The sequence below is a fragment of the Zonotrichia albicollis genome, chromosome 2 (assembly GCF_047830755.1).
Source record: "Zonotrichia albicollis isolate bZonAlb1 chromosome 2, bZonAlb1.hap1, whole genome shotgun sequence".
Classification (NCBI taxonomy): domain Eukaryota; kingdom Metazoa; phylum Chordata; class Aves; order Passeriformes; family Passerellidae; genus Zonotrichia; species Zonotrichia albicollis.
Window position 1 is genome coordinate 6,372,682 of NC_133820.1, and position 24,948 is coordinate 6,397,629.

The window sequence follows — 24,948 nt, forward strand, 5'->3', positions numbered from 1 at the left end:
GCCAAGGGACTCGCATGGACTCTTTGTCACTTCTGTTCTACAGGTTATACAGGTGAGGCTTGAACTGGACATTCAGTAGGAGAGATGGGCTCCTGACCTCTCTCTGGTGGCACAGGGAGGTTTGAGCTCAGCTGCAAATGCTCACCCAAGAGCCCTCATTTCAGTGAGGAGCTGGCAGAATGTCAGAGCTGCTGCAGAGAGCAGACTGAGCACAGCTCTGGAAAGGTGTTCCTCGTGGCACTGCTGCTGCTGACACGCCACAGGCAGGAGCCAGGGGAGAGCAGCCAGCAGGCACCCTGAAGGCTTGGAAAAAGGATGGTGGAACAAGGAGGAACAGGAAACTGGGCTTGGTGTGGGAGCTGCTCTTCAGCAGAGGCACAGATGCAAATTGCTTAGGAGTGGCAGGGCAGTGCTGGACCAGATCGCCTCAAAGCAGTGTCGAGCCCCACCTGCTCAAAATTTCCTGTTTGCTTCTCCTTCTTGTTTGAATTGATGCCGTGTTCTCTTTGCTAAGGCAGAAGACATCCATCCATTTAAGTGCAGAGAGTCTGGATAATTTACTCTCCCTGCCAATTTGGCCCTGAGCATTTTTACTCTCCATTTCCAAAGAAATGAGAAATGGTTCTGTTTGGTTTAGCAGGCTTATGTGAAAGATAGATCTGACCTATTGAAAATATTTGACTTTTTTGGTAAAAACACAACCGATATTTTGACATGACTGAGCACAAATCAGACAACAATAGCTGCAGCTGATAAAAATGTAAAGGCTTTTGTTTCAAGCCTGACAAAAGCTGACAGAAAAATTAAAGGACAGAGTGATAATGATGGATGGTCCTTGCTGTATTTTGACTGAGAATGAAAGAAATTTTAAGTGGTAAACTGAACTGAGTGATGACCTACCTGGGAAACAATCTCACTACTCTGTGAAAAATTTAATCAGTCTGTGATATGTAGCACTAAATAATTTAGCAAGGTTTTAAATTCAAAGGGAGCTGCATTTACCTTGCTTCAAGAAAATGGGATTGAACAAAAGGATCACTCAGCTTGAACATCATGTGCCAATAGCTCCTTAGCACTTAGACTGAATGATCATGAATGCTCATGGACACGAGGTCAAGGGGTTCTTTTTACTAATTGATTCAGATTTATGAAACTCTGAAATGGCAATTATGTGCTTGACATTTTTGCTCGCAAATCAGATGTCATTAAAAATATCCAAACCCTTTTAACAAAAGCTCCATGTAGATCTATATCTTTAGTTATACCAATAAAATCTTCGAGTGGATGAGTTCATATTGCAAGACAGACAGACTAACTGGAAAGAACAATAATTTTCTCTTCTTATAGAAAGTTTTGTAGCTTGCTGGTTCATTTGTGGTTTGTTTTTTAGATTTTTTCCCCTATTTCAAAAGCAATAGGTTTCAGTAACAAATGAAGAAGGATGAAGTATTAAAAAATGCAGCAAAAAAAGGGCTGTGTCCTTCTATTCTCAAAGAGCCAAGCAAAAACTTGGAATCTGCACATCCCTGGCCCAAATTCTGTCCTTAGAAAGTTAAGAATATAACTCAGACAAACAAAGCACGTTTTAATATTAGTATTTAGTACTGGCAGTATGGTGTCATCCCAAATCACTTAAAATGAGGGCCTGATATCACACTGTGGCACCTTTTACAACACACATTCTGACCAGAATTGCTTATGAAAAAATAAAAAATGTGATGAAAATGAAAAAACAAGGTGTAGTAGCAAGTTATTTCTGATTATGCCATCTCATTTGACACTGAAATATGAAAAAGTTAGCTGCCCTAAATTGTCTAGAAAGAACTCCTGTAGCGAATATCTCATTTATTTTGTGCACCAGAGCAACAGCAGGACTCACAAAGACCACAGGTGTGTGAAAGGCTGATTTTCCACAAGTAAAGCCAGGTCAGGCTCAGGACAGATGTGAGAGCTGCCAGAAAAAAAACCAGCTGTGGATCTCAGGCAGGTGGGAAGGAAGAAGCAGGGGTATGGAAGTACCTCAGTGTGGTAGGAAGGCGTGGCAAGGGAGGGCGAGCTTGCAGGGCTGAGAGCAGTGAGCGGCACTGCCTTCTCTCCTCCCTCAAGGTGCATCTGCCCAGACCCAGGTCAGCTCTCAGCACAGCTGTGGGGCCCTGGGCCAGGAAGGCAGGAGAGGTATTTAGGATATTTAGGTAAAACCCAATTCTGCCACCTTCTAGGGGCACCCTTGATGCCTCAGGTTTTAGCTTTTATATTTTTCAGATCCTGTATTGCTTTAGTGTGCAGCTCTACACTTCATATCAGGGGATGGTGAGCTCTCTTCACAGAGCAGGGAGACAAAACAATTCCTTCTTTAGCTGGGGACCAAGGACAAATGATCCAAACTTCAGGCCCTAGAGCATAAACAATGTGGACTGAAGAGAGAAAAACAAGAAGCATGGGATTTCATAACCCAAAGCTGTAATTAGACAATTAACTCCAATACGCAAATGGATGAAAACGTATTAAAGTGAGAGACCCTGTGACTGGTTGTGCATTTTGTGACCATTTTGGGTTCACCTGGGCTGTAGCCCTGGCCAGGCTCTTGTACTGCCCAAGGTGTATCCATTGAGGCCTTTTAATAAATACCAACTTTACTCTTTAACTCCATCTAGTCTCTATTTTCGGTCAGCCTTCACAAGGCATCACCCTAACAAGCAGAATATGCTGAGTAGAGGCAGTGCTCACCCTTCCTTTGCACAATCAGAATCTAGGATTTAGTAGACACTGGGACTATGTGCTTTAAATGCTTGTGGGTGCTTGCTAAAAATTATAAGAATAACAATAAGCACTGAATGGAAAGGTCCTTTTTTTTTTTAATGGATATTAAAACATGACCTTTCTGCACAGCACCAGATGTTGCCACAAATTTGGCTTTGTCACCTGGAGACTGGAGCAGTCTGCTGCACTGGCAGCTGGTGGAGCTGCACAGAGGGACCCCAGGAAACCTGAGCAGAGCATTTCACAGGAAAGCATCTAACATGAACATCTGAGAGTTGCACTGGCGGCTCACAGCTCTCAAAATGTCGGCTCTGGCCTTTGAAGCCCTCAGTGCTTACTTTAGGGATGGTTTTGCTCCCCACAGCACTCCACTGAATTTGCTATCAGCAAAAGCACTCTGGCTGCAGCTCCCTTGGAACAGAGAGAGGAGTTTGCAATGAAGGCCTGGAGATGCTGGACACGCTCCCATTTCACCGCCCGTCACACTCATTGTTTGTCACCAGCCCAGCCATTTAAAAAGCTCCCTGTCCCTGCTCCCAGTGAAGCAGAAGAATAAAATGTGGCATAATGTACTGTCTCACAATATATTTACCTATTGCTGCTCAGTTTTGGTGGGGAAAATTGTGTTATCTGCAGCATTTGGACTGTAGGAAGCTAATCAGCTGGAATGCATAATTTCTTAATTTCTAGTATGCTAAAACCAGGTGACACACACAGTCTTCTTAAAAAAGATAAATTTAACAAAATTATACCTAATTATTTCAATAATTAGATCCTGAAAATTATTTTACTGCAAGAAAAATTGAAATTCTGAAGTAGAAAAATTATTTAATACTGAAGAATCTGTTTTCAAGCCCTCTAAGCATTACTTTATTAATGGTTATTAGTGCAAGATTTACCTCTAAGGACAAATCAAACCAACTATTCAATATAAACATTGAGCTTCGATGTTATGGAGTTATATGAATATAATACATACAAATTTACTCCTGGAGCACTGTAAAACCTAATTTTTTCGCCCAATCTTAGCACAAGTTTTGTCAGCAGTTAAAATAAGTCCTTTCCAGTTCAACAGTAGTAATAATAACAAAACCTATTGATTAAAAGGAATCAATCTGTATTGTATAAAAGATCACCATTCTCATTAAAGTAGCTACAAATAGTGCACTGAAGCTTATGCAACTTGCCTGAATTTGGTAATTCAGCAGTTTACTTATAAAAAGGCATATATACATATATATACACACACACACATATATATATATATGTATATATATGTCTTTTATTCACATTTATACATTAACAAATATAGAAACAGTAAAGAATAGACATCTGCCTTGAAGACCTGTAAGAACATTTTTTGGGCAGTACAGACCAAAGTTTAGGAAAAAAAAGGCAGTATTATTCCCATTTCACAGGTGGGGAAATGAACACAGGAGAATTAAGTGGAATGTCTTATATTTTACAGACTTCTGAGCCTGACAGAGGAGTGCAGAACAGATCTCCTGAGGCTCATTTTAATACTCTGCTAAAAAAAAACCCAAAAAACCAAAACCTCAAAAGAAAACAAATTGCATTTAAAAAAGCAGTTGTCCTTATACCTGCAGTGCAAATTTCACTGCATTCAGGACAAAATGTTACCACAAAAGCCACCAAACATCTTGTATGAATAAAGCCAGCACAATTTTCTCCAGAAGCACACCATTCTATCACTATTAATATGGTGTTCTAGGCCCATTGCCACTGCTTAAAAATCACATTAAGGCTGTGATGTTCATTTTTATTCTTTTTAAGTAAGCAGACAAGCCATATTTCCTTGTTTTCCCAAGCCATAAAATAGGAGTATTCAAAATTAAATGAAATAAAGTACTGGCAGCTGGCCCTTGAAAACCTATAAGGAAAAGCTAATGCACAATACAAATTCAGGCACCCAGCAGCCTTGAACAAAGATGACAGCTTTCTCAGAATGACACTTGACTCTTTCTGCACACACACACACACAAAAATAAAAACTTCAAAAAGCTCAGCCAGAATTGCACTGAGAAGAAAGAAAGTAAAGAGAATTTTTCCAAAATTTCCTTATTATGGGGACATGTTGAAACTAAATGGAGGTAAACAGATTGCTGATCTCTATTTTATTACAGTTCTACTTTCATATCTCTGAGAAATTCAGGGCAGATCACTGAAGCTGCTTTAACAACTCCAAACTTATGGCAATAATTCTAAGGTCAGTAAAGAGAGATAACAGGGACTGTAATTTATTTTAAATAAGTTTATTTCAAAATAAAATCAAAGGGTCCAACACTAATCTGAAACACTTTATCACAGTGGGATTGCTGTATCTTATTGAAAATCACCTTGGGAAAGTGACTGGCGCTGTGCAACCTAAAACATAGATTTTTGCACTTCATTGCACTGTCTCTGACTAATACACTTAATTCTCACATTCCTATCACCAAAGTACACTACCTGAGAAAATAAGGCTCTATCTTTCCAGCTGTCAATCTTTTTGCTCTGTTTTTTGGAGGTTTGGGAGTTTTTTTGTCCTCAAAGGAGCTCTATACATGTAGTTGAATCCCTACCATGATTCTTTGCCTTTATGCAACACATAGCAATGAATGCTGGGATCCATGGAATATTGTCAAGACTTCATTTTGTTAAAATTACCCAGCTTCCCTTCAGGGTGGCAGACATTTAGTACCTTAACAATTATGCCATCAAGCAGGATAGTTCACCAGTGGAAATAACAGGGTTTTTAAAATAAAGAATGCTTGATCATATCTGCTAACTTATTTTAAACAAAGCGATAAGAGATTTCAATTCCTGCTCCAAAATGATGAAAGCCACCCAGAGCTCTCCTCCATCAGCACTTCAACATGTCAGCATCCCTCAGTCCTCCCTGCTTCCCACCATTCAAGGGTTGGGAAACCTGCAGAAAATGTTAACTTCAAAACCACTGGAGGGAAATCAAATCCACTGGTGCAATGATTCACAGTAATATCTGAAGAATTAACACTTTGCACACTCCTCGAGTTTTTCCCTGCCAAACTTTCCTCTGTCCTTCCTCCTCTCCTTTGATTTGTTTGTTTCTACACTTGCCATGAGGATTAATAAGGGCAGTTTCAGCTGGAAGATGAATCTGCCTCAGGCATGAGGTTACCAAGGAAAGTATTTTTTTTCTTCAAGGGAGTAAAGAAGCAGTGTGGATACCAGTAGAGGGAAAGCAAAGGGTCCTGACTGAAAACTCTTGGGGTCTTTGTCACCAGTGACACATCAGCTTACACCACACATCTGGAGACCTTTTCCCAAACACCTGCCAGCAAAGTTCCCTCACATGGGGTTAGAACTTTCTCAGTGCTTGTGAGGGAACCACAGTCGGGTGAAAGAAGTCAGGGCATTTTGGGACATCCTCATATGGCAGATTCCAAGTTTCATCAGCTTTGGTAGTAATTGTTTTAATGGATTTTTGCTTTGTTTTTTTTTTCTCCTTGAACATGAGGGTGGTTTTGAGATAGACCCTTACTGTCCTCCTGCTTATTTTTGTTGTCTGCTCCCCTTTGTGTGGGAATCATAGAGAAAGATTGATGCCACAAGCTTTTATGAAAGCTGTCAAAACACTCTGGAATCTCTGAGACAAAGCAAAGTGATTCATGTTAAGGCATAACTAGCCAGAGAGATCCAATGCAGAAAGTCTATGATAGGATTCAGCAATAAAAAAAGTGAGTTTAATTACAAAGCTAAGAGAATTTTATCATATTGCATCAAGAATTCAAGCAGTAAGAGCTAGAAAAAATAGTCTGTGATTGCAGCATAGAGGAGGGGCTAAAGACACATTAGGTCCCAGCATATATTTAGATTGAACCTATGCTGTGAAGAGTGACGTGAGGAAGATTTTTGAGTTTGAGGGTTTAGGGATATTTCAAATTGTCAGTTTCAACAATGAAATAATTAGATACTGAAATCAAGTGGAGAAATGCCTTGTTTGCTTTAAGAAAAATGTTAATTAATCTAATAAACATTTTATTGAATATTTTTCCTTTATAAAAGATAGAAATGAAGGATAAGATTAACTCCAGAAAAATTGACCAAAAATTAATAATTAAAAATTAAATAGCAAAAATAAAATAGTAAGTACTAACAATTATTAATAGAAACTTATGGATGTTAGAGATATTAATGGTTTGAGATAAGCTAATTACCTACTTCTATCTGAGCCTCCATGCCCACCTTCATATATGATCAAGAGGGCTCAGATATAAAAGTTCTCAAAACTCACTGGGAGAAATGCAAATTTGCAGAAGCTTTCCCTACCCCTCTCAGCCTCCAAGGCATTTACATCTGTCTCCAAGAGAACTCAATCTCAGTTAGAGCAGAGCACAGTTCTGATGTATCGCCGGGTATGACCACTGGTCATTTTAAGCAGTATCACTTAGATCATGTTCTATTTTCGTTCCTGAATGGAGTCAAACACTGAGTTCCTCAAAAGCAAGGTAAGTTATGGAACCACCATGTGAGAAAGACAGACAGGACACCCTCATCTGCATTCCACCACCCTGTGGTGCAGGAAAGGCTTCAATTTAGAAAAATCACTAAGTCACTTCAATATTGTCTTTATGGCTTGAGTTTCCTGAATAATAAATGATCTAGATGGATAATTAGCAACTGTTAGATCATAATTTTATCATCAATCTCAAGTGAAATCATTGAGTTAATATTTTCTTCATGAATATTGCATATGATGTTCATAGACATGGTGATTTTACAAGCTGACATCTCAAAAAAAAAAAGGGTAAATTAAAGTAAAGTTCAGGAAAGTTGTGGGTATAACCAATAGCAAAGGGTGAAAAATTAGAGAGCAATCTGCCACTACATCAAATCAGTGATAATAAATTTAACAGTACTGAAGGTCAGTCAAAACAGTCATAAAAGCAAGAGTGACATAATTGGTATATCCTCACAATCTTTTCATTTTCAGAAATCCCATTAGAACTATCATATCACATTTCATGTGCACATAGAAAATCAAATATTTTCAAGAGTTATGTCTTATTAAAGGCATTATCCAAAACCACAGGTTTTAGAACACATACAATGAGTATTCAAATAGGAAGGAGCTTTACATATTAGAATATATTGTTAAAGGTTATATTAATATATTGTATATATTGTTATTGTTCCATTGTGAAAGGGCTTGGGGAGAGATTTCCTGCTGCTGAAGTACTCTGCATTCAATTTCAGTGATTAATCCAACACAAAATTTAAAAAAAAATCTTTCATATATTGTATAAAAAATCACTTCATTTTACAAGTTTTCTTTAATGAGAAAAAGTATTTTAATATAAAAATGCAGAAGTGCCAACCATATTCCTCAAAAGTATTAGTGTGGTTTGGAATGTTATTTTCTTGACCTTTCCAAAATACTTCTAAGCTTATCTGGAAAAGAAATTTGTATCTTATTTTTCTAAAGTCACCATAAATGAAGAAAGATCAGTTCATACAGCTAAACCATACACCCCACTATTCAAGTATTTATCAACAAAAAGCAATTTCAAAGTAGCTGCCTTGAGAGTGTTCAGGGATAATAGCTGGACAATTCATCCATAAAATTAAGCCAACAACTCCACCACAAGTTTCTCGACAGACTTTTCATACCTGAAAATGTCAACTATACACTATTCTTCTTCAGCCCAATAACAAAAGCTCATGTGCACAATTTCTTAATTCATCTGACTGCAGGAAATTCATCTGCATTGTGCTTTACAATCTAGATCACCTCTTCTAGCCCAACTAAAAGTCAGCTTTAATGTTGTGGTAATGATTTAATGCCTTAATTTCATTTTCCAACATTAATGTAAAATTTGAGTATTTCAACACAATTTGATGGGCTATGCTTTGAAGAAGATAGCTTTGGGGGAAGGAAGGCTTTTGAGACTGAGCAAGCACTCAGGAGCATGCTTTTTTTTAATTTATTTTCCAACTGAAAGCCCAGGCTCCTTTTTTCTGCAAGTTATCTTCTGTACTTTTACATTTATTTCATATAAAATGGGAATAGTAGAAACTTTTCACCTTTGTTTTAAGGACTCAGTACTGAGACTTCTTTCTTTTAATTCAAACAAAGACACCAAAAAAGAAGAATCTCCAAACTAAAAGGCACACATAGTCACATACAGTGAATTTCTAATTAAGTCCTAAGAAGTCTTCTGAGTCTCACATTCTTGAGATTGCTGTAAGGGCAATGTTGGGGTTATTCACCAAATGCCCCCATAACTGCAGCTATAAATGTTATTATTGTTACCTCACACCATGGCTCTGCTCAATTCTCTTTTTGCAAAGCTCAAGCTTTGTTCACATAAAGGTAAAAATGTTCCCATAGGCAAAGAAAGCCTGAGGTGTGTGCGTGTAAATGAGACACTTCAACTCAGAAAACTTTAACGGAGGAAACTTTTTAAAAAGTCCAGTCACCTCAGCTTGTAGGACCTTAACACCAAAACACAGAGCAGCCAAGATTACTGATGAGTGTGCTGCTCCACAAGGATGCTGCCTTCCTTCTTTCCCAAAATTTTTATGTGGTTTTTTTTACATGTTTATAAAGGTTATTAAATTGTCCAAAAACACTGTGCAAGATTTACCAGAGGTCTGTAGTGAAAATATTTGCAAACCAAAAGATCTATTGCCTATTCATTAAGCTTAATTTTGAATGAAAGCAGAATATATCTTCACCTCCTCAGGTTTTTTCAATTTTCTGCTCTATTCAGTTTCTACCTTTACAGAGAGACATGCACAAGTGAGTTCAAGAAATAAAGGAAATAGAAGGCCCCCTGTGAGGACATCAAAACAGAAATGAAATAGAATAAAAAACCTGATAGCTGGAAAATGAACTGAAAAAGACAAAATAATCTATAACAGATAGAGGTTGAAGAGTTTGTTTAATTTCATGAGTTTTAGATTCCACAGAGTTTCCACCAATTTTAAAAATAAAATCTTATACAGATGTACAAGTGCATGGTGCTGGAAGTGTTTTTGGGCATGAAAGGTGAACATCTATAAATATATTTAGAGGTAGGATTTAATAAACTAGGGTGTCTGGTGCAGATTTAACATCGTGATGTTCCAGATATGGAGAAGAGTCAGTCGCAGAGATTTAGAACTAGACCAAAAAATCAAGAAAAAAGGGGAGAAAAAAAAAGACCATGAAAGAAGGAGAATGGACACATGGGAGAGAATTGCAGGAAATGCAGTTTAAGATCACAATTAATGAGGAGTAGAGACCAATGTGGAAATACTTGAGCATTTATTAAAGGGAAGTAGCAAATATAATTTTAAATCCAAACTTCCAGCACAAACAGCAAAAGAGGCCAAATAACTTTTAAGGTTGGAAAGTGAATAGATCAAGCACCAGGCTTAAACAAACAAAAGAGGATACTTTTCCCTCAAAGCACATAACTAAATTCAGAATCTTGTTGCCACAGGTTACTGTGGAAGCTAAGATGACAAATGTTTTGAAATGGGACTGGGCAAGCAGGTGGAATATAACTAATGCTGTAGTTAGGAAAGGGGCAGTGGGACTTCTGGTCTTACAAATTGTAAGAGATCTAATGAGGCTGTAACTGGGTCTTTCAGTTGCTTTTATTTGCAAAATATTGCTTGACCAAGAAAAAAAATACAAAATTGAGAGGCTGAAGACAAAGGAATATATCATGTCACTTTTAATTCCTCAGAGATCCTAAGCTGCTGGTTCAAATGCTTTCCTAGTTAAAACTTGGGCAATAAGAACTGCCTTGACCATCTACAGCTGCTGATTCATGTTCATTTCCACGCTGCTCTTCCCTATAATTGCTGCACAACACATGATAGTTCTGAATATTTCAATTAATTTAATGCCTGGCTGTAGATTGGCATATCAGGATATTTCACCAAGGTGCTCTGTTTCAAACAGGGCTGTAAATGATCAAGTGCTGCTGTTTGCACTGAGGAGGTGTCAGTGATGTGGACTTCTGTCACTCCCTCCAAGGCAGTGGCACCCAGAGGTGCTGAACTACTCCTCCAAACACAGCAGCTGTGTGCTCAGGTTGATTATGATGGAGCACCTCCTTCCTCCACTCCAGCCAAATCACTGCAGTTATTACTGCAGCTCTGCAAGCAGACTCTAGGTTTTTGAGTTGAGCAACACGAGTTTGACAGTTTGCTCTGTTTGCTGGTGATTAATGACTAGTATTTGGACAAAGGTAAACAAAAATTCTTAATAAATTGGAAGAGAGTGAAAATTGCCTGGGGCCCATTACCAAAGAAAGGGTGTAATATATCCAGCCAGAATGTGCACTTCTAAAGCACTAAGCTTGCCAATTAGAATACAGAAATGACAACAGCTACAGGCATTAAAGCCTCTGCCTTTGTTACTGCATGAAACAAATGCTGGAGCAAACGACATGTCTTGCCTTTGTGCTTCTGCCTATAAACTCTGACTTTGTACCCACCTTCCTGCTTCACAGAGTACTTTTTGACATTTATTATTAACAATAAATGTTAAGAAAAAGGAAATTAGCAGTCACATTGATTCGGCAAAGCAGCATGAGCATATTTAATGGCCCAAGCCTTTAACCTTATTCAAATAGATTCAATTTCTCTGAAGTCTGGTTTCTTTAATTATACAAAAAAAAATTCTAAAAATAGTTTTTATGTTGTCAGATACTAATTTTATTGGACAGATTTCCATTCATCTCCTTATAGCAATATTTATTTTCTCTGTCATCAGTTAACATGAAAACAGTATTACCTCATTATCACCCCTCACAGTGGAAAAAATACTACTCTTCTGTATAATTTTGTGTTTAGATCAGTCCAGTTAAAGGTATGAGACAATCTTTGCCTGGTATGTAAAATGAATATGTATATATACTTTCTTACACCATATATAATCAAGATAAACTATATTTTCTATTTCTGGTCAATGTTCTCTCTACTCTAAAGCTGCCTAAACCCTCTCTGAGTTAGGAAGATAACTTAAAGAATCGAGAGAATTAGTAGATTGAGTATCACTGAAAGGAGGATTTCTTAGGGGGAGACAAAAAAAAAAGAGAGAAGCCAGATGAAGCTCTTACACCATTAACACACAGAAAGAGATAAAAATCTGTTGAAGTGAAAAAAAAAAAAGGAATAAAATGCATGGAAATCACAGTACATACAGGAAAAGGAAACTGTGAATCATGTTGCCCTTCCCTGCCTCTGCAGAGGATACCTTCCACTGATGTCCCCTGTTTCCTCACACAAGCTCCTGTGGGAAATCTGGCTTGTACCTTGTCTTAGAAACCTGATATTTTAAGGTAAGAAGTCAAATGATTAATGAGCTCTAACAAAGGAGTAGGACAAAAAATTACGTCAACACGTTAAGCACAGGGGAAGGGATGAGAAATCAAAGGATGCTTCCAGATATATTTAGGAAGATAAAAAATACATCCTCTATTAAATAGAAGGATGCATCTCAGAAAATGATAAAAAGTAGGTTTTCTAGCCCCCAGAGAGAGAGAGAAAAAATATTGTATAATTTTAGGAGGATTATGGCTCACTAGAGACATTCATGAATGTAATGAGCTAAAGAAGGGGTAAGGCTGCTTAAATTTATCTATACAGCGGATTGTGCTACACTTGATAAAATAATTGTGTCAGTCTCCTTTTTACTTAAAATTAACCTTACAACTCTGAACCCCAGTAAGTTGTTAAGTACTAAACATCATCTCATGCTCTGTCACAGAACTCTGATTGTTTCAGAAAGCTGGGAAGCACCTGACATTTACCTTCTCTAGTTCCAGCGCTGGAATTGCAGAAATGCAATTAGGAAAACTCAGGTACTCATAACAGAAAAGGTCAGCAATGAGCAAGCTAAACCTGGTAACATGCCTAATGTGCTGCCAAACATAACAAAATGCCTCCCTGATAATGAATGATTTTACAGACTGCCAGGAAGTTGATGCAAGATAATCAGATCACCAGAGGACACACCACTGCACAAGACTGGGAACGGTGAAATATTCTTTGATACAGTTCTATTGCAGAGTCACTGCTGATGGAAAAAGATCCCCCATTATAAAAGGCCATATTTTCAGAAATAATGACATAAATAAATTGGGCAGAAAACACAAATGACAGAAGTTTCAACACATGCTAAGTGCAGACGCTGTTACCTCATCAAAGGCAGAGCACTTTGTGCCTGCAGCCAACAACCACCATACCACTGCCTCTGGGATGCAAAAGACAATTTTTTCTTTTCCTCTTCTTGTAGTAGACAATGTAAATAGAGGTAAGAGGGTTTAGTTTTTCTGTTTGTCTTTAACACAGAAATACTCAGGCAGCAGTACAGGCTCTGTGCTCCTCATGGAAAGAACTCCTCCTTATTTGTGTCACTAATCCTACATAAACTAATGGTGAACTTTAAGAAAAATGAAAAGTAACCTAAGTGTTTCTTTTGATAAATGATGTTTCATCAAGAGTGCCAATAAATATCTCATTACTGAAAGCAGCACTTACTAGAAGTTTTATGCCAAATACCTAGAGGCAGGTAAATCTGTAGTGAAAAATGTTTCTGATACATTACAGCCACCAAGGAAATGTATTCTTGTTGTAAGTGAGCTCATCACGAGCAAATAAAATCTACATAATTCTCTTGTGTATTTAAAGATTAAAATTTGCATTAGATTTTTTCATTTTATTTTGTCATAGTTATAAGAAACTGCATTAAAAAAAAAGAAGGAAAAAAGTAACATCATGAACTAAAGTGAAGGTTCTGCCTCTATATTCTCTAATATAAAAATTCAAATTATGGAAATGGTAACCTTCCAGGAACTACCTCTGATAAGAGAGCACCATGTTTTGAGGCTCCTAGATCCAAATTGCTAGGCTGGATTAAAGGCAAATCCTAATTTTATATTATAGTTTCCCCTACAGCTGAGTTATATCAATCTATTAACGATCAATGTGGACGACAGTTTTTTCAAAGCACACATTGTTTATTATGGGAAAAAAAACCCCAAACCAATTGTAATTTAATGTGAAATTTGCTATTTTTCCATTTTATTGGAAGCAGTATAATGCATTTAGGACATGACAAAGTTTTGAAGTCTGACTGTAATGATGGGCCAGGTGATATCAGCTAACTTGTATGAGCTGAATTTTCTCAGGAGCAGAATCTAACTTGTGTGAAGCATTCAATGTCCTGTCTTTGCTGGTCTATAAAAAGCTAAGCAGAAAACCTCTAGCACACATTTGTCACTTATTTCTCTTCATATAACCTTTCGTAACCAGCTTTATCTGAGCTGGGCCTGAGGCAAGTATTTATGAAACAGTACCCACAAACTGCAAAACACTTTCACAGGTGCTTACTTAGCAAAAAGTTCACAGCAGAAGTGAACACATTTTGTTTAAACTGTAAGAAGAGAGGCATGTCATAAAAGACAACAAGCTCCCCACAGCTAGATCACAGCATCAATAAAGGTGCAATTATACATCCACATTTTCTTGCTATTCTTTCCATCATGACCATAAGAACCTGATTGTATCAGCTGGAAATGTTAAATATGCATGGAATGCACCAAGGAGAGCACACTCACCATGTACTATCAGGACATATTCTGTGCTGTTCCGGCCAATGGGATTTTTTGCTTCACATCGATATGTGCCATTGTCTGTTTTGTTTAGGAAGCTGATGCTTAGCACTCTGCCATTGACAACCATTCTCTCTGGATCTGGTAGTTCTCCACCATCCTTTGTCCACAGTACTGGTTCTGGCCTGTTGGATCAAAGTGTGGCATTTATTTAGACACATGAAACTCGTATATGCAGCATGTACATCAGAAATAACATCATCAGCAACTTATAAAAAGTCATCTATCACCCCAAGAATATCTGAATTACTGGATCTAATGAACTGTCACTGGTACAACCTTACCATCCTGGATGTGAACTGCTAAAGAAAGTGAAAGAACAAGCAGAGAAATAAGAGATAAGATAAATAAAAAAGGAAGCAGAATGGTACTGCAACAGGCTAAGATCTTTCCTAAATAAAAAATTCTTGTGAGGTTTCAGGGTCCAGAGGTGCTTGACAAAGTAAGTGCAAATAGGATGATGTGGGCGTAAGTGGTTTGAAAACGGATTCTTAAATTGCTTAGGCCATTCATATTCACAAGTGAACTTGAATGTACTATTTTTCCTGAACCAGGTGTATCAGTCCCAAAGTAGCACATGTTACACACTACCTAAACTTGTTTCTCTTGCTGCATTGTGTCACAGCCCATCCCTTTTCCCCACCTTTTCTACATCCTTCCCTTAAATAATCCCTTGTTTCACATCACAAGCAATCTAAGACTTCACTTGAAATCCTGGATTTTCTCCTCTTGTGAAACCTTTCCTCTTTTGCCTGATGCGCTCACATCAAACAGGCCAAAGGCAATGCCCTGGTGGTGGTAGCCCCCCAGGCAAGGTAAGGGCACCACAAAGAAGGGGACTGGCAGTCCTGAAGGTTCACATGCACCTTCCCTCAGGCAAGGCATACCTAACTCCTTCCTAGAGACTCTCAAGAAGCTCCACAGCCCATGGGATCTGCCTAGCAGCCAGCAGGATGTATTTATTACCGGCACACAGCCTTTACTTGCATGTAACAAGGTATATTTCCAAATTTACATGAGGGAAATCACCAAGAAGACAGGACTGTAACTGGGAATGCAAGGTTGGTTTACTGAATCTTGTCTAAGTGAGGAGCAGACAGAGATCTCAGGCCCTGTTACACCAGTCACTTCAGCAGGATATTCACAGCCTGGGGATTCAATGCTAACTTGCTTGTAGCTTTGTGCAGCACAAGCCACATATCAATCTCTATACAAACATGCCAGTTGTGTGACTCAGTAATAAACCAAAATATAATACACTGTTATAAAATTAGCAGTTGCCAGGTTAATCACTAGTAGCACTCCAGAAACACTTAATTTCACTAATTTGAAGCAGGTGTTTAAGGCCTATTATATATAATAAGTGCTAAGAAAAAGAATTAAACCTAAATACTTAAGGAGAAACGTTTTGCCAAAGTGTGGCCTCATGAAAAGAAAAATAATTGTAATGGCTGTAATGACATGATTTTGAGTTAGGCAACTCATGTAAACAGAGAGAATTTTTCTGAAATGCACTTCTATAAAATTCAAAGTAGTCTTTAAATAAAAATATTTATTCTGAAATATAATAAATTTACGCACATTTTAGTAATATTTTGGATGACACTCTGTTAAAGTGTTGTCAAACTTAGTACTTAGACAGGCTATACTCCAGAGTTTTGATTTTTTCCAGAAAATCATATGCTCAGAAATGAAAGCAAGGATTAAGAGCTGATAGTGTGATGGGCCTTATTTATGCTGTACCATAAATATGTCTTAATCCTCTTCCTAAGCTCATTTTTATGAACTGGTATCCACACACACGTGGTGCACAATGTACACACTTTCTTTCTGTTTAATGCAAGCAGGGAATCCAGATGTCCATGCTGGTGTAGAAACATTACCCTATCGAGTTCTCAGCATTAAGGTGTGATTTGCTGTGTTATTTTAAGGTGGATTTGTTCAATTTTCCGGCCAACTCCTCATTGTTTCCCATTTACCAGCTTACTGTGGCTCTGCAATCCCAGGAGTGGGGACTCTGAAACACTTCTGCTACAATGTGCACCATTACCTGCATAAATGGCGTGTTAAAGCAACTTCTGTGCAGCTGTAATTTATGGAACTTAGGTTTTAAATTGAAACTAGATGGCATATCCTAGGGGAAAACCTATAGGATAACAAATAAGTATGAAATGGAGGCAGAGATATAAATTATTCAGGGAGCTCTGTCACATTGTAATACACCAACTCTAGTCTTATACAGAGCACTTAGCTGTGGCTGCAAAACGATGTGTGGCAGAAAAGCCAGGGCTTAGAGAGAGGCAGATCTGCATTCTCTGGGTGTTGGGGAAGCTGCTAATCCAGAGTGAATATTCAGCCATCCTGTGCTGTATTTTGGCAGCAGCAGAGCAATTCCTGGGCAGCAGGCCGAGAGCCAACACATCCTGGTGGCCGGGCACGGCTCTCCCTCCACCTCAGCGCTGCCTAAAGCAGCAATTCTGTCACAGCCAGGGAACTAAATTCTGCCTGCACTGCTGGGAAGCTTTGAGACACTTGGTCTACACAATTCACTGGTTAGGCAGAAGTGAGCTAAGAACATGAGACATGCCCATGCACCCAGGCCATCACGCTGCCGTGGTCAGCAGCAGCAGCAGGATGGCTGTTTAGGGAAGCATGGGAGTACATCCATTTTCTGCTGTCCATTCCTCCTGCACTCTGCCAGCAACAGAAATCATCCTGTCAGGGGTGCTGCAGGGCACATATTTTGCTCTATTTTGCATACACTTATTATTTACACCTGTGCCTATGAATGTCTCTAGTATCTTGTAGAATCTGCTTATGATGTCCACCAACTATACCTCCTGTAGCAACTAATTCAGGGAGTTCCCTACCTGTCATGCAAAATGGTATTTACTTTTACCTGTCCTTCACTGATCTCCTAGAAGTGGCAATGAATATTGCAGGACATGGTAAGTAGCACTCCTTCCTGTTATAACCTTGTTGTAACTTATGAGAGCCTAGAAACTTAGCAGGCTTGTCTCTCCCCTTTTTTTCTCTTTTAGAATTTGATACCTTCTGAGATTATCAGCTGGGAAAAAAACTACACAAAAAAAAAAAAAAAGGAGAAAGGAATCTTAACTTTAGAGCACATTGGATATTCTTTCATAATTGCCTTAGTACCTTCATTGTCCAAAGCTGAAACCCTGAAACAGCTTTCCTCCTCTGTCACAAGGCACAGACAAGTGTGAATTCCCCACAGTTTATCCTACTGAAACCTGCCCACATCTGCAGACCAGACAGAGTTTCTTCTCTTACCCAAGATTTTGAAAGGGATGCTTAGGTTTGACATGCTAAAACACCTGGCAAACATGTACACTCCTAATATTGCAGATTTTTCTCTATTGCATACATCCCTAACAATGCAGAATGTAAGCTTTTTTAAAATACTAATGACTTGCCCCAATACTATCAATGTTTATTTGAACGGGAACAAACAGGGATATTTGTACAAACAATACCTTCCATTTGTGCGTTCAGTGAAAGCCTTAGAAAAAGGAACTGGTTTTTAGTATAGAAATCTGAGTTTGTTATCTGTCTTCATGTCAGCCTCAAAACCTGACACAGAACCAACAAAATCTGGTATTCTTTTCCAGCAGAATGAAATAGGATTGAAATCAAGGTATAAAAAAGCTGGTATGAAGTTCCACAATGGTCCATGTTTTATATTGTGGTATTTTTCTTACAAGTAACCGAACAAAGAAATGGTAAATACAGCAAAACTATTTTCTGGCCTTGAGAGTAAAAACTCTTGATTAGAAAAGAACACCTAGGCACTGCCTTACCTTTTCAAGAAGTGTTTACATAATATGAAAGTCAACAATTATATTTTTCCACATTAATGTATTTTTTTTTTTTTAGCTGAGGTCTTTGGAATTACACAGGAGCATTTTAAGACAACATTGGCAATTTTCTGTCTCTTTCTCCACTCTTAACCCAAGGACAGTCATTGAGTGCTTTCTTACAATCCTCTTCTCTAGTGATATCTTTATATATAACTATAATAGTTAGCTTACCCTCCATTTAAAAATTATACATATATCTATATGTTTTATATCTATACATATATCTATGCCTTCTTTTTGAAAAAAGTGAATTTAGGCAATGCAATCCATTTTCACTTGAAACATCTTGGCTCTATATGTTTTTGTTGCCCTTTTCTAATTTTTGTGCGCAGAAAGGTCATGTACAAAGTGTTCTTCACTGAATCCTTAATAAACAACACTTGGACAACTTACTGACCCATTATAATAGCACAGAATAACCTTTTCATTTCCATAAGATCACACCCAAAAAAACCCCAAAAAACCCTGACCAACCCAAACAACAACAAAACCCCAAAGCCACCTTTTTACAATTTCACTGGGGATATTCTCATCCAACTGGGTATGTAGGCATCCTGTCAAAATTTTGCAGCCAGTGTGGATAAAAACAAAGATAGAAGAAGAAGAATAAGAATTTGAGGAACACTAACAAGATAAAAATAAATTCATATTTTTGAGTAGGACCCTCTCCAACAATACCTTTTAGTTCTCCAAACATGGGTACACTTGTATTCACTGAAGTCCATAAAAAAACAAAATCTAGTGCATATGCTCAAATGAGTAGTGGAAAAGATATCACAAGATTTATCAGAGTGTTTCTTGTTGAAAACCTGGTGCAGTATTAAAAGTCATCTAGGGGAATGATTGCTTCATTAACTTGAAACTTATAGTTCTTTTGTATCAAGAAATTGGATTTTTTAGCTTTGTCAGTTAATCACCCACTTGAAAGTCTAAACCCTGGGGGAACCTCTTGTTTATATAAAGTCTCAGTCTGAGGAGTCATATTGGGATGAGCTGGTTTGGAGCATTACATCTATCAAAAACATCAATATCCACAGTCTCTAGCCTTTCATAAAAGGCTTGGATAGATGGATTTTATTTTATGAGATATGAACTCTCTGTGATTTTCTAGTTCTGCAAAACCTGAATAACCTTCACAAAGTGTTTTTCTCAGCAGTAGAATTAGTAAAGAATATCCAAAGTACCTTTCATAAAGTTCCTTTGTTTTTTTCAGAAAGAAGCTTTGAACATCTGAATTGACTATTATTATACTTTCTTCTACTTTTCTCTTTTAAGCATTCTCAGCAGACATAATGTAGCCTAAAAATATTTATTATGTCCTATACTAATGCTTTCTAAATGGTCAAGAATTTAATTACCAAAATATGTTAAAAAATGAGGTGTCAACTAAATATAGATTTCAACTTTTTCCATCATAAAAAACTGACAGAAATTTACATCTAAAAAGACAACAGGAACAACAAGCAGCATTGAAGACAGCTGCATTGTATTATGTGAAAAAGGTGCTTAAATAATAAACATAAAGAGGTAAACAAATCCCAAATGGGGCTAATATTCATCATTTATAGGGAAAAAAACAGTAAAAAATAGAAAAAAAAAAGAAAAATATAGAAGAAGAGAAAAATAAACAGTCAAACAAAGAAACCAAACCAGGTAAAGCCCAAACACTCTTCATTCCTTACCTTTTGTCCAAGATAGAGAAAGCCTTTGCTTTGTTCATCACAACTTTACTTAGGTGACAGACCTCCCTGCCCGGGTCTTGCTTTGGATAAACCAGGCAGTCCTCTCACCCTTGCTGGATTACAGGTGCTAACCATGGTGATATGACAGACTAAATTTGCAGCTGAAAGCCCTTATCCCTCAGCAGACTGTGACAGCAACTGATTAAAGTGCATCACGAATCTTTTCAAAGCAAAAATATTTATTCTTCTACCCAAAGATACAAAGTATATAATGTTAGAGGGTAAAAGAGTAATTTTTTATATTCATATTTCCTTCTAGCTACACTCAAATATTTCCTCACAATTGGTATCAAGGTTCCTTTTAGGTCTAAAACCTTTGCCTGTGGGAAGTTGACTGTTCTGTTTCTGCATTAATTCTATTTCTTTTTTGTTTCTTCTCATCAGGCTGATCATCCATTTCCTTTTATCCTTTAGTACCCTTAGAGTCCAGGGCACCCTTTGACATAAGGCTTTCCACCTTTAACACAACTGTGCAATGCTGCTGCTCCCTGTCTGGAGAGATTTTCCCCACTGATCATCAAGCCATTATAATTGTAACTTCTTTGAAGCTACTTAACTCCAGTTTTTCCCTTTGTGCATATCATGTACTCCCTCCTCACCCCTCTCCAAAGAAACCTCCATTTCCTTTGTTAGTCATTTTCAAGAAGGCAAGGCAATATCAGATCAATATTCTGAAAAGTGCCTAATCCACATATATATGTGTAGCTTCTTACCTAATTCCAGTATTATTCACAATCTTCTCAGAGAAGTATAAAAACCCTGCTGTGAATAACATTTTGGGGAATGGCTTTCTCATAATCATGAGACAGATCAACAAGAGAACTTATGTGAAATCAGAAGACAACTTATCGGTGAATTGCACCAGAAATATCCCTTGTATTCTACTATTGCAAGCAGCAGGGAGGCTAGAAATGGACAAAAAGACTGTCTAAAAAGAAAAAAAAACAAACAAACCCAGCAACAAAAGCAAACCAAACAAAAGTTTGTGAGGGAGATACCACAGGAAGGAGTTGCCATCCTATAATCTGTCCTTCTGCTGTTTCACACAAATCTCTCCCATATTTGTCATGCACTACAGCTGCTGTCAAACTTCTGGTGTCTCATTTCATCCCCCCTCCATTTTTTTTTTTATTTCTCTAATCTGATCATCTTCCCAAACAACAAATTGGGCATTGCTGCTCTTTTATTAGTTCTCCAGACATTTACACCAGGCAAGCAGTTGTATCCATGAAAGGGAAAATTTGCTGAACTAATTAATTTATGCCTCCCATCACTTTTGAATCTAGAAGCAAAAAATGGTGGATGAAGAGGTTGCCATATTTACAGATTTTCAAGGCCAGGCCACCACTTAGGAGCAAAAAAACCTGAAGAATACTGTTAAGCTTATGTATACCATAAAGAAGATGGACAATCCTCTTTTAAATGCACCATCAGGTCAGGGAATAGGCACTGACTTTTTCCTTTTTTAAAATTTTTTTTCCACAATAAATCTGAAAAAAACCCTGGGCATTTCAATGCATTTTTAGTAGTTCAAATTGAAATGCCAAGTATTTTGGAACACTTTCAGTAGGCAGCCAATAACCACACTTTTTCTAATATGTATTTTAAAGTTTGAGGCTCTAAACATCCTAAGTTCAGAGGAAACACTATAACCTCTACAGTTCACAAACAGTTTTAATAAGAAGTCTGCTTTAAAACCTTGTCTTTAAAAAACAATGGTATGTATGGCTATACTGATCATTTTATGTCACCAGTTTATAAATAATTTATATTCTTTTTAAACTTTAACCAGGAAAGAAGAAAAGTCCTCCACAGAAGTATAACATGTCTTTCAAAAAGATTCCTGAGGCTAAAAAGGCAGGAGGAGAGGTGCAAGCCGGTACAGCAGCAGGACAGAGAAAAAATAAAAAATAAAATAAACACCCAAAAACAAAAGCAAAAACCAAGCAAGCAAAAAAAAACCCAAACCACATTAAACAATCTTATGTCATAAATCCTGTCTCACTTGCTGGGGAGCAGAGGCCTTTCAGAAGTGATGGCCACAGTGAGCTAACTGGCAATAGCTCAAGGACAAAGCAGCAGGCAACACTTCACAGTAAACATCTGCAGGTTGGCCTGCACTTGGCCACAGATTAGATAAGGTGTTTTCCAATTCCTATAAAGCAGCAAGGATGCTGGTTTTGTATCAGAATTGTTGTACTGGAGGCTGATAGGGGCACACTGCACAATGCTGCACCTGTTCAATTGGATGCACAATGCATTATCTGCCATGCAGTTCCTTCAGCAGCTCTCACAGGCAATGGATAAGACATGCCTAAATGACATATCAGCAATTAAAGAAAAGTGACAGCCTTGTTTTCAGGAGACTGTGCAAGAAAGCAAGGGGATAGAGACCTCTACAAGGTGCATCTCCTTTATTGCTGCAGTAGGAAAAGGCACCAGAAGAAGAACTGTGAAGCTGCCCCCTCATCCAGAGAATGGAAATCCAGCAGAGCCAAGTTCCAAACTGATGGCCAGGCAATCTCACACAGGGAAAGAAGTGAGGTCCACTCACAGAAAAACAACAATGCCTTGAAAGCTTCTTTAAAATTCTGGAGCTGAAAGTACTTTGGATCAGCACTGGAGCACATCGATAATATACGCCCTTCCCCTGTTCTGCCTGGGATTGGTGCCATATATTGATGTGCAAATTACAAAGACAAATCCCTTTCAGTCTCAGAAACTAAGACCTACACTCTCAGATAAGAGCAGGGAAGGGAAGAGAGGAGAAACTATAAACAGATAAGTGAATATTAAACAATAATTGTCAAACCTTCCTTAAATATTTTACCACTGTTCCTAAAGGCTTTTTCTTTCCTGTCAGACTACAGCCGAAATGATAAATGGCATGTAACAATTTTATTCACATGAAAAATTGTTGATTAAATATTGAAATCTCAATAGCCTGGTTTCACTATAATTCTAACTCTATATGTTTCTAATTATGCAGTCAGTATTGAAACAGCTAAATCTTTGGGCTTTCTATGCTGCTGTTTACACCTTGTTGATTCCATCTTAACCTTTTAGAGCTATTGAAGAATTAGTAGATTATTCTTTTTCATCAGTTGCAAGTACAGCATGTCTGTAAGAACAAAGGATGATGGAAATTGCTATGGATTAAATGGACAGTATCTGGAAAAAATGTATTTCAAAGACATGCAAATGTCAGCAGTATTAAGGTAATATGGTGCTCAAGTGGATGCATCAGAATGGCTGCTGAAAATTACTGGGATTAACCAGGAACTATGTTCTTAATGTTAATGAAGTACTGCTGGGGATAGGAATGCTGCAGCAAAGCATAATGATAGGATGTGCCCACCTTAGTTACTATGCATGTCATAGAACAGAGGAAAATAACATCTTCTCATCTGGCACATCTTCAGAGCTGTTTCTAACACCGTGTCTCCTCACAGCAGTTTACAAGCATGCTGCATCCCCTGCCAGGGGAGCAAGCACTGAGGAAAACAGTGATTTATCAGAAATAAAAGAGAAAAAAATAGCAGAAAAGCTTCAGCACCACTGATTTTAAATGCTTTGCATTTTCATGTTACAGGATTAAGGTACATTTTTTAAGATAGCCTGGTTTACATAGTTATGCTGAAGTGCCACATAGAGATAATGGTTGGGATTGCAAAAAACAAGAAGCAGGCAGTAACTGCTGTCACACCACATTTTCAGGTCCTTTTTCATTATGTCTGTTGTCATATCCTCAATTCCAGCTGAGGTATGTAGGGTATATAATGGAATTAACGAGAAAATATTATTATGAGGGTTTTTTCTCCCTTTGACAAATCCTGATTTTCGACTGCTTAGATATTTCAGGCTGCCACACTGATGGATGTTCACATGCCTAATTTGCACTGTTTTGAATTTGCCTTCACTGTGTTCCAACATTCACAAGAAACTTTGTCTCTATTATTACAATAAGCTGAGAAATCCCATCTAAGAAACGCCAGCTGCGTTTTCTGAGTTAAGGTCAAATGCTTGCTGGCATGAGAATCAAAGAGGAAAATGAAGAGTGGCTGATTCATTTCCGCTTTTTCCATTAAGTAAACAGTTGAAAATCTCATTCACAGTTATTTGCTTGTCCAAATACTACTTGTTTGAAATCATTTGCTGTTGATGTAAGACACAGTCAAAGGGAAGCCTCATTAAACTAAAATTCCTTCCTGCACTTGAGGTGCAGTGACAACACCCAGAGAGCTGATAAAAGCACCAGTGCTGCGTCTTGGATGACAAGCAAGGACTTCAGAACCAACCCTCATTAACCAAGGTATGCACTTCTTGACTTTCAATGAATGTAAGAACATCATGAAGTCTGGGAGATGAAGCAAAATATCTTATTTTCACCAGATAAGAAACCATTAATAACTAGCCACAGCAATGACATTTCTAAGATCTTCTGTTGAATTATGTCCTTGCAGCAAGTAAATATTTGTTGCTATATGCAACAGTTTATAGGAGCACCAAAGGAATGAAAATATACCTTAAAATTTTTGTACCTCAGTTATTTTTTCACCATTGTCAAAAAAAGCTGATGTTGAGGCACACTGTATTGAACCATAATGAATAATAAAATGTTTTATGCTTTCAAGATAATATAACAATACCCTAACAATAATACACTGTGAACTCACGAGTATTTGTCTTTCAGAGCTAAGTTCTATACCATGGTTTGTGTCAATTTCTTGTGCATTTAAAAATAACTTCTGAAATGGTAATACAATAAAGGGAAAAAGAGACAAACATTATTTACTTAGAGAAGTTTGTTTTCTTTTCCCAGATGTGTTATTATCTCCAGACAGAGGGGAGTGCTTTAGTTCACACAAACTTCTCTCACACAGAAAATTATTCATCAGTACCTTCATGGTA

The 24,948-nt window shown here is 37.7% G+C and overlaps 1 protein-coding gene across 3 annotated transcripts in view; it reads right to left on the reverse strand.

The window, feature by feature from the left end:
* CADM2 (cell adhesion molecule 2) overlaps positions 1-24,948 on the reverse strand; it is a 571,412-nt gene that overhangs the window by 53,782 nt on the left and 492,682 nt on the right. For all 3 annotated transcript variants that reach the window (XM_074532615.1, XM_074532612.1, XM_074532619.1), the window contains one exon: positions 14,361-14,539. In XM_074532615.1, coding sequence (XP_074388716.1) covers positions 14,361-14,539 — 179 coding nt within the window. The remainder of the gene's footprint in view (positions 1-14,360; positions 14,540-24,948) is intronic.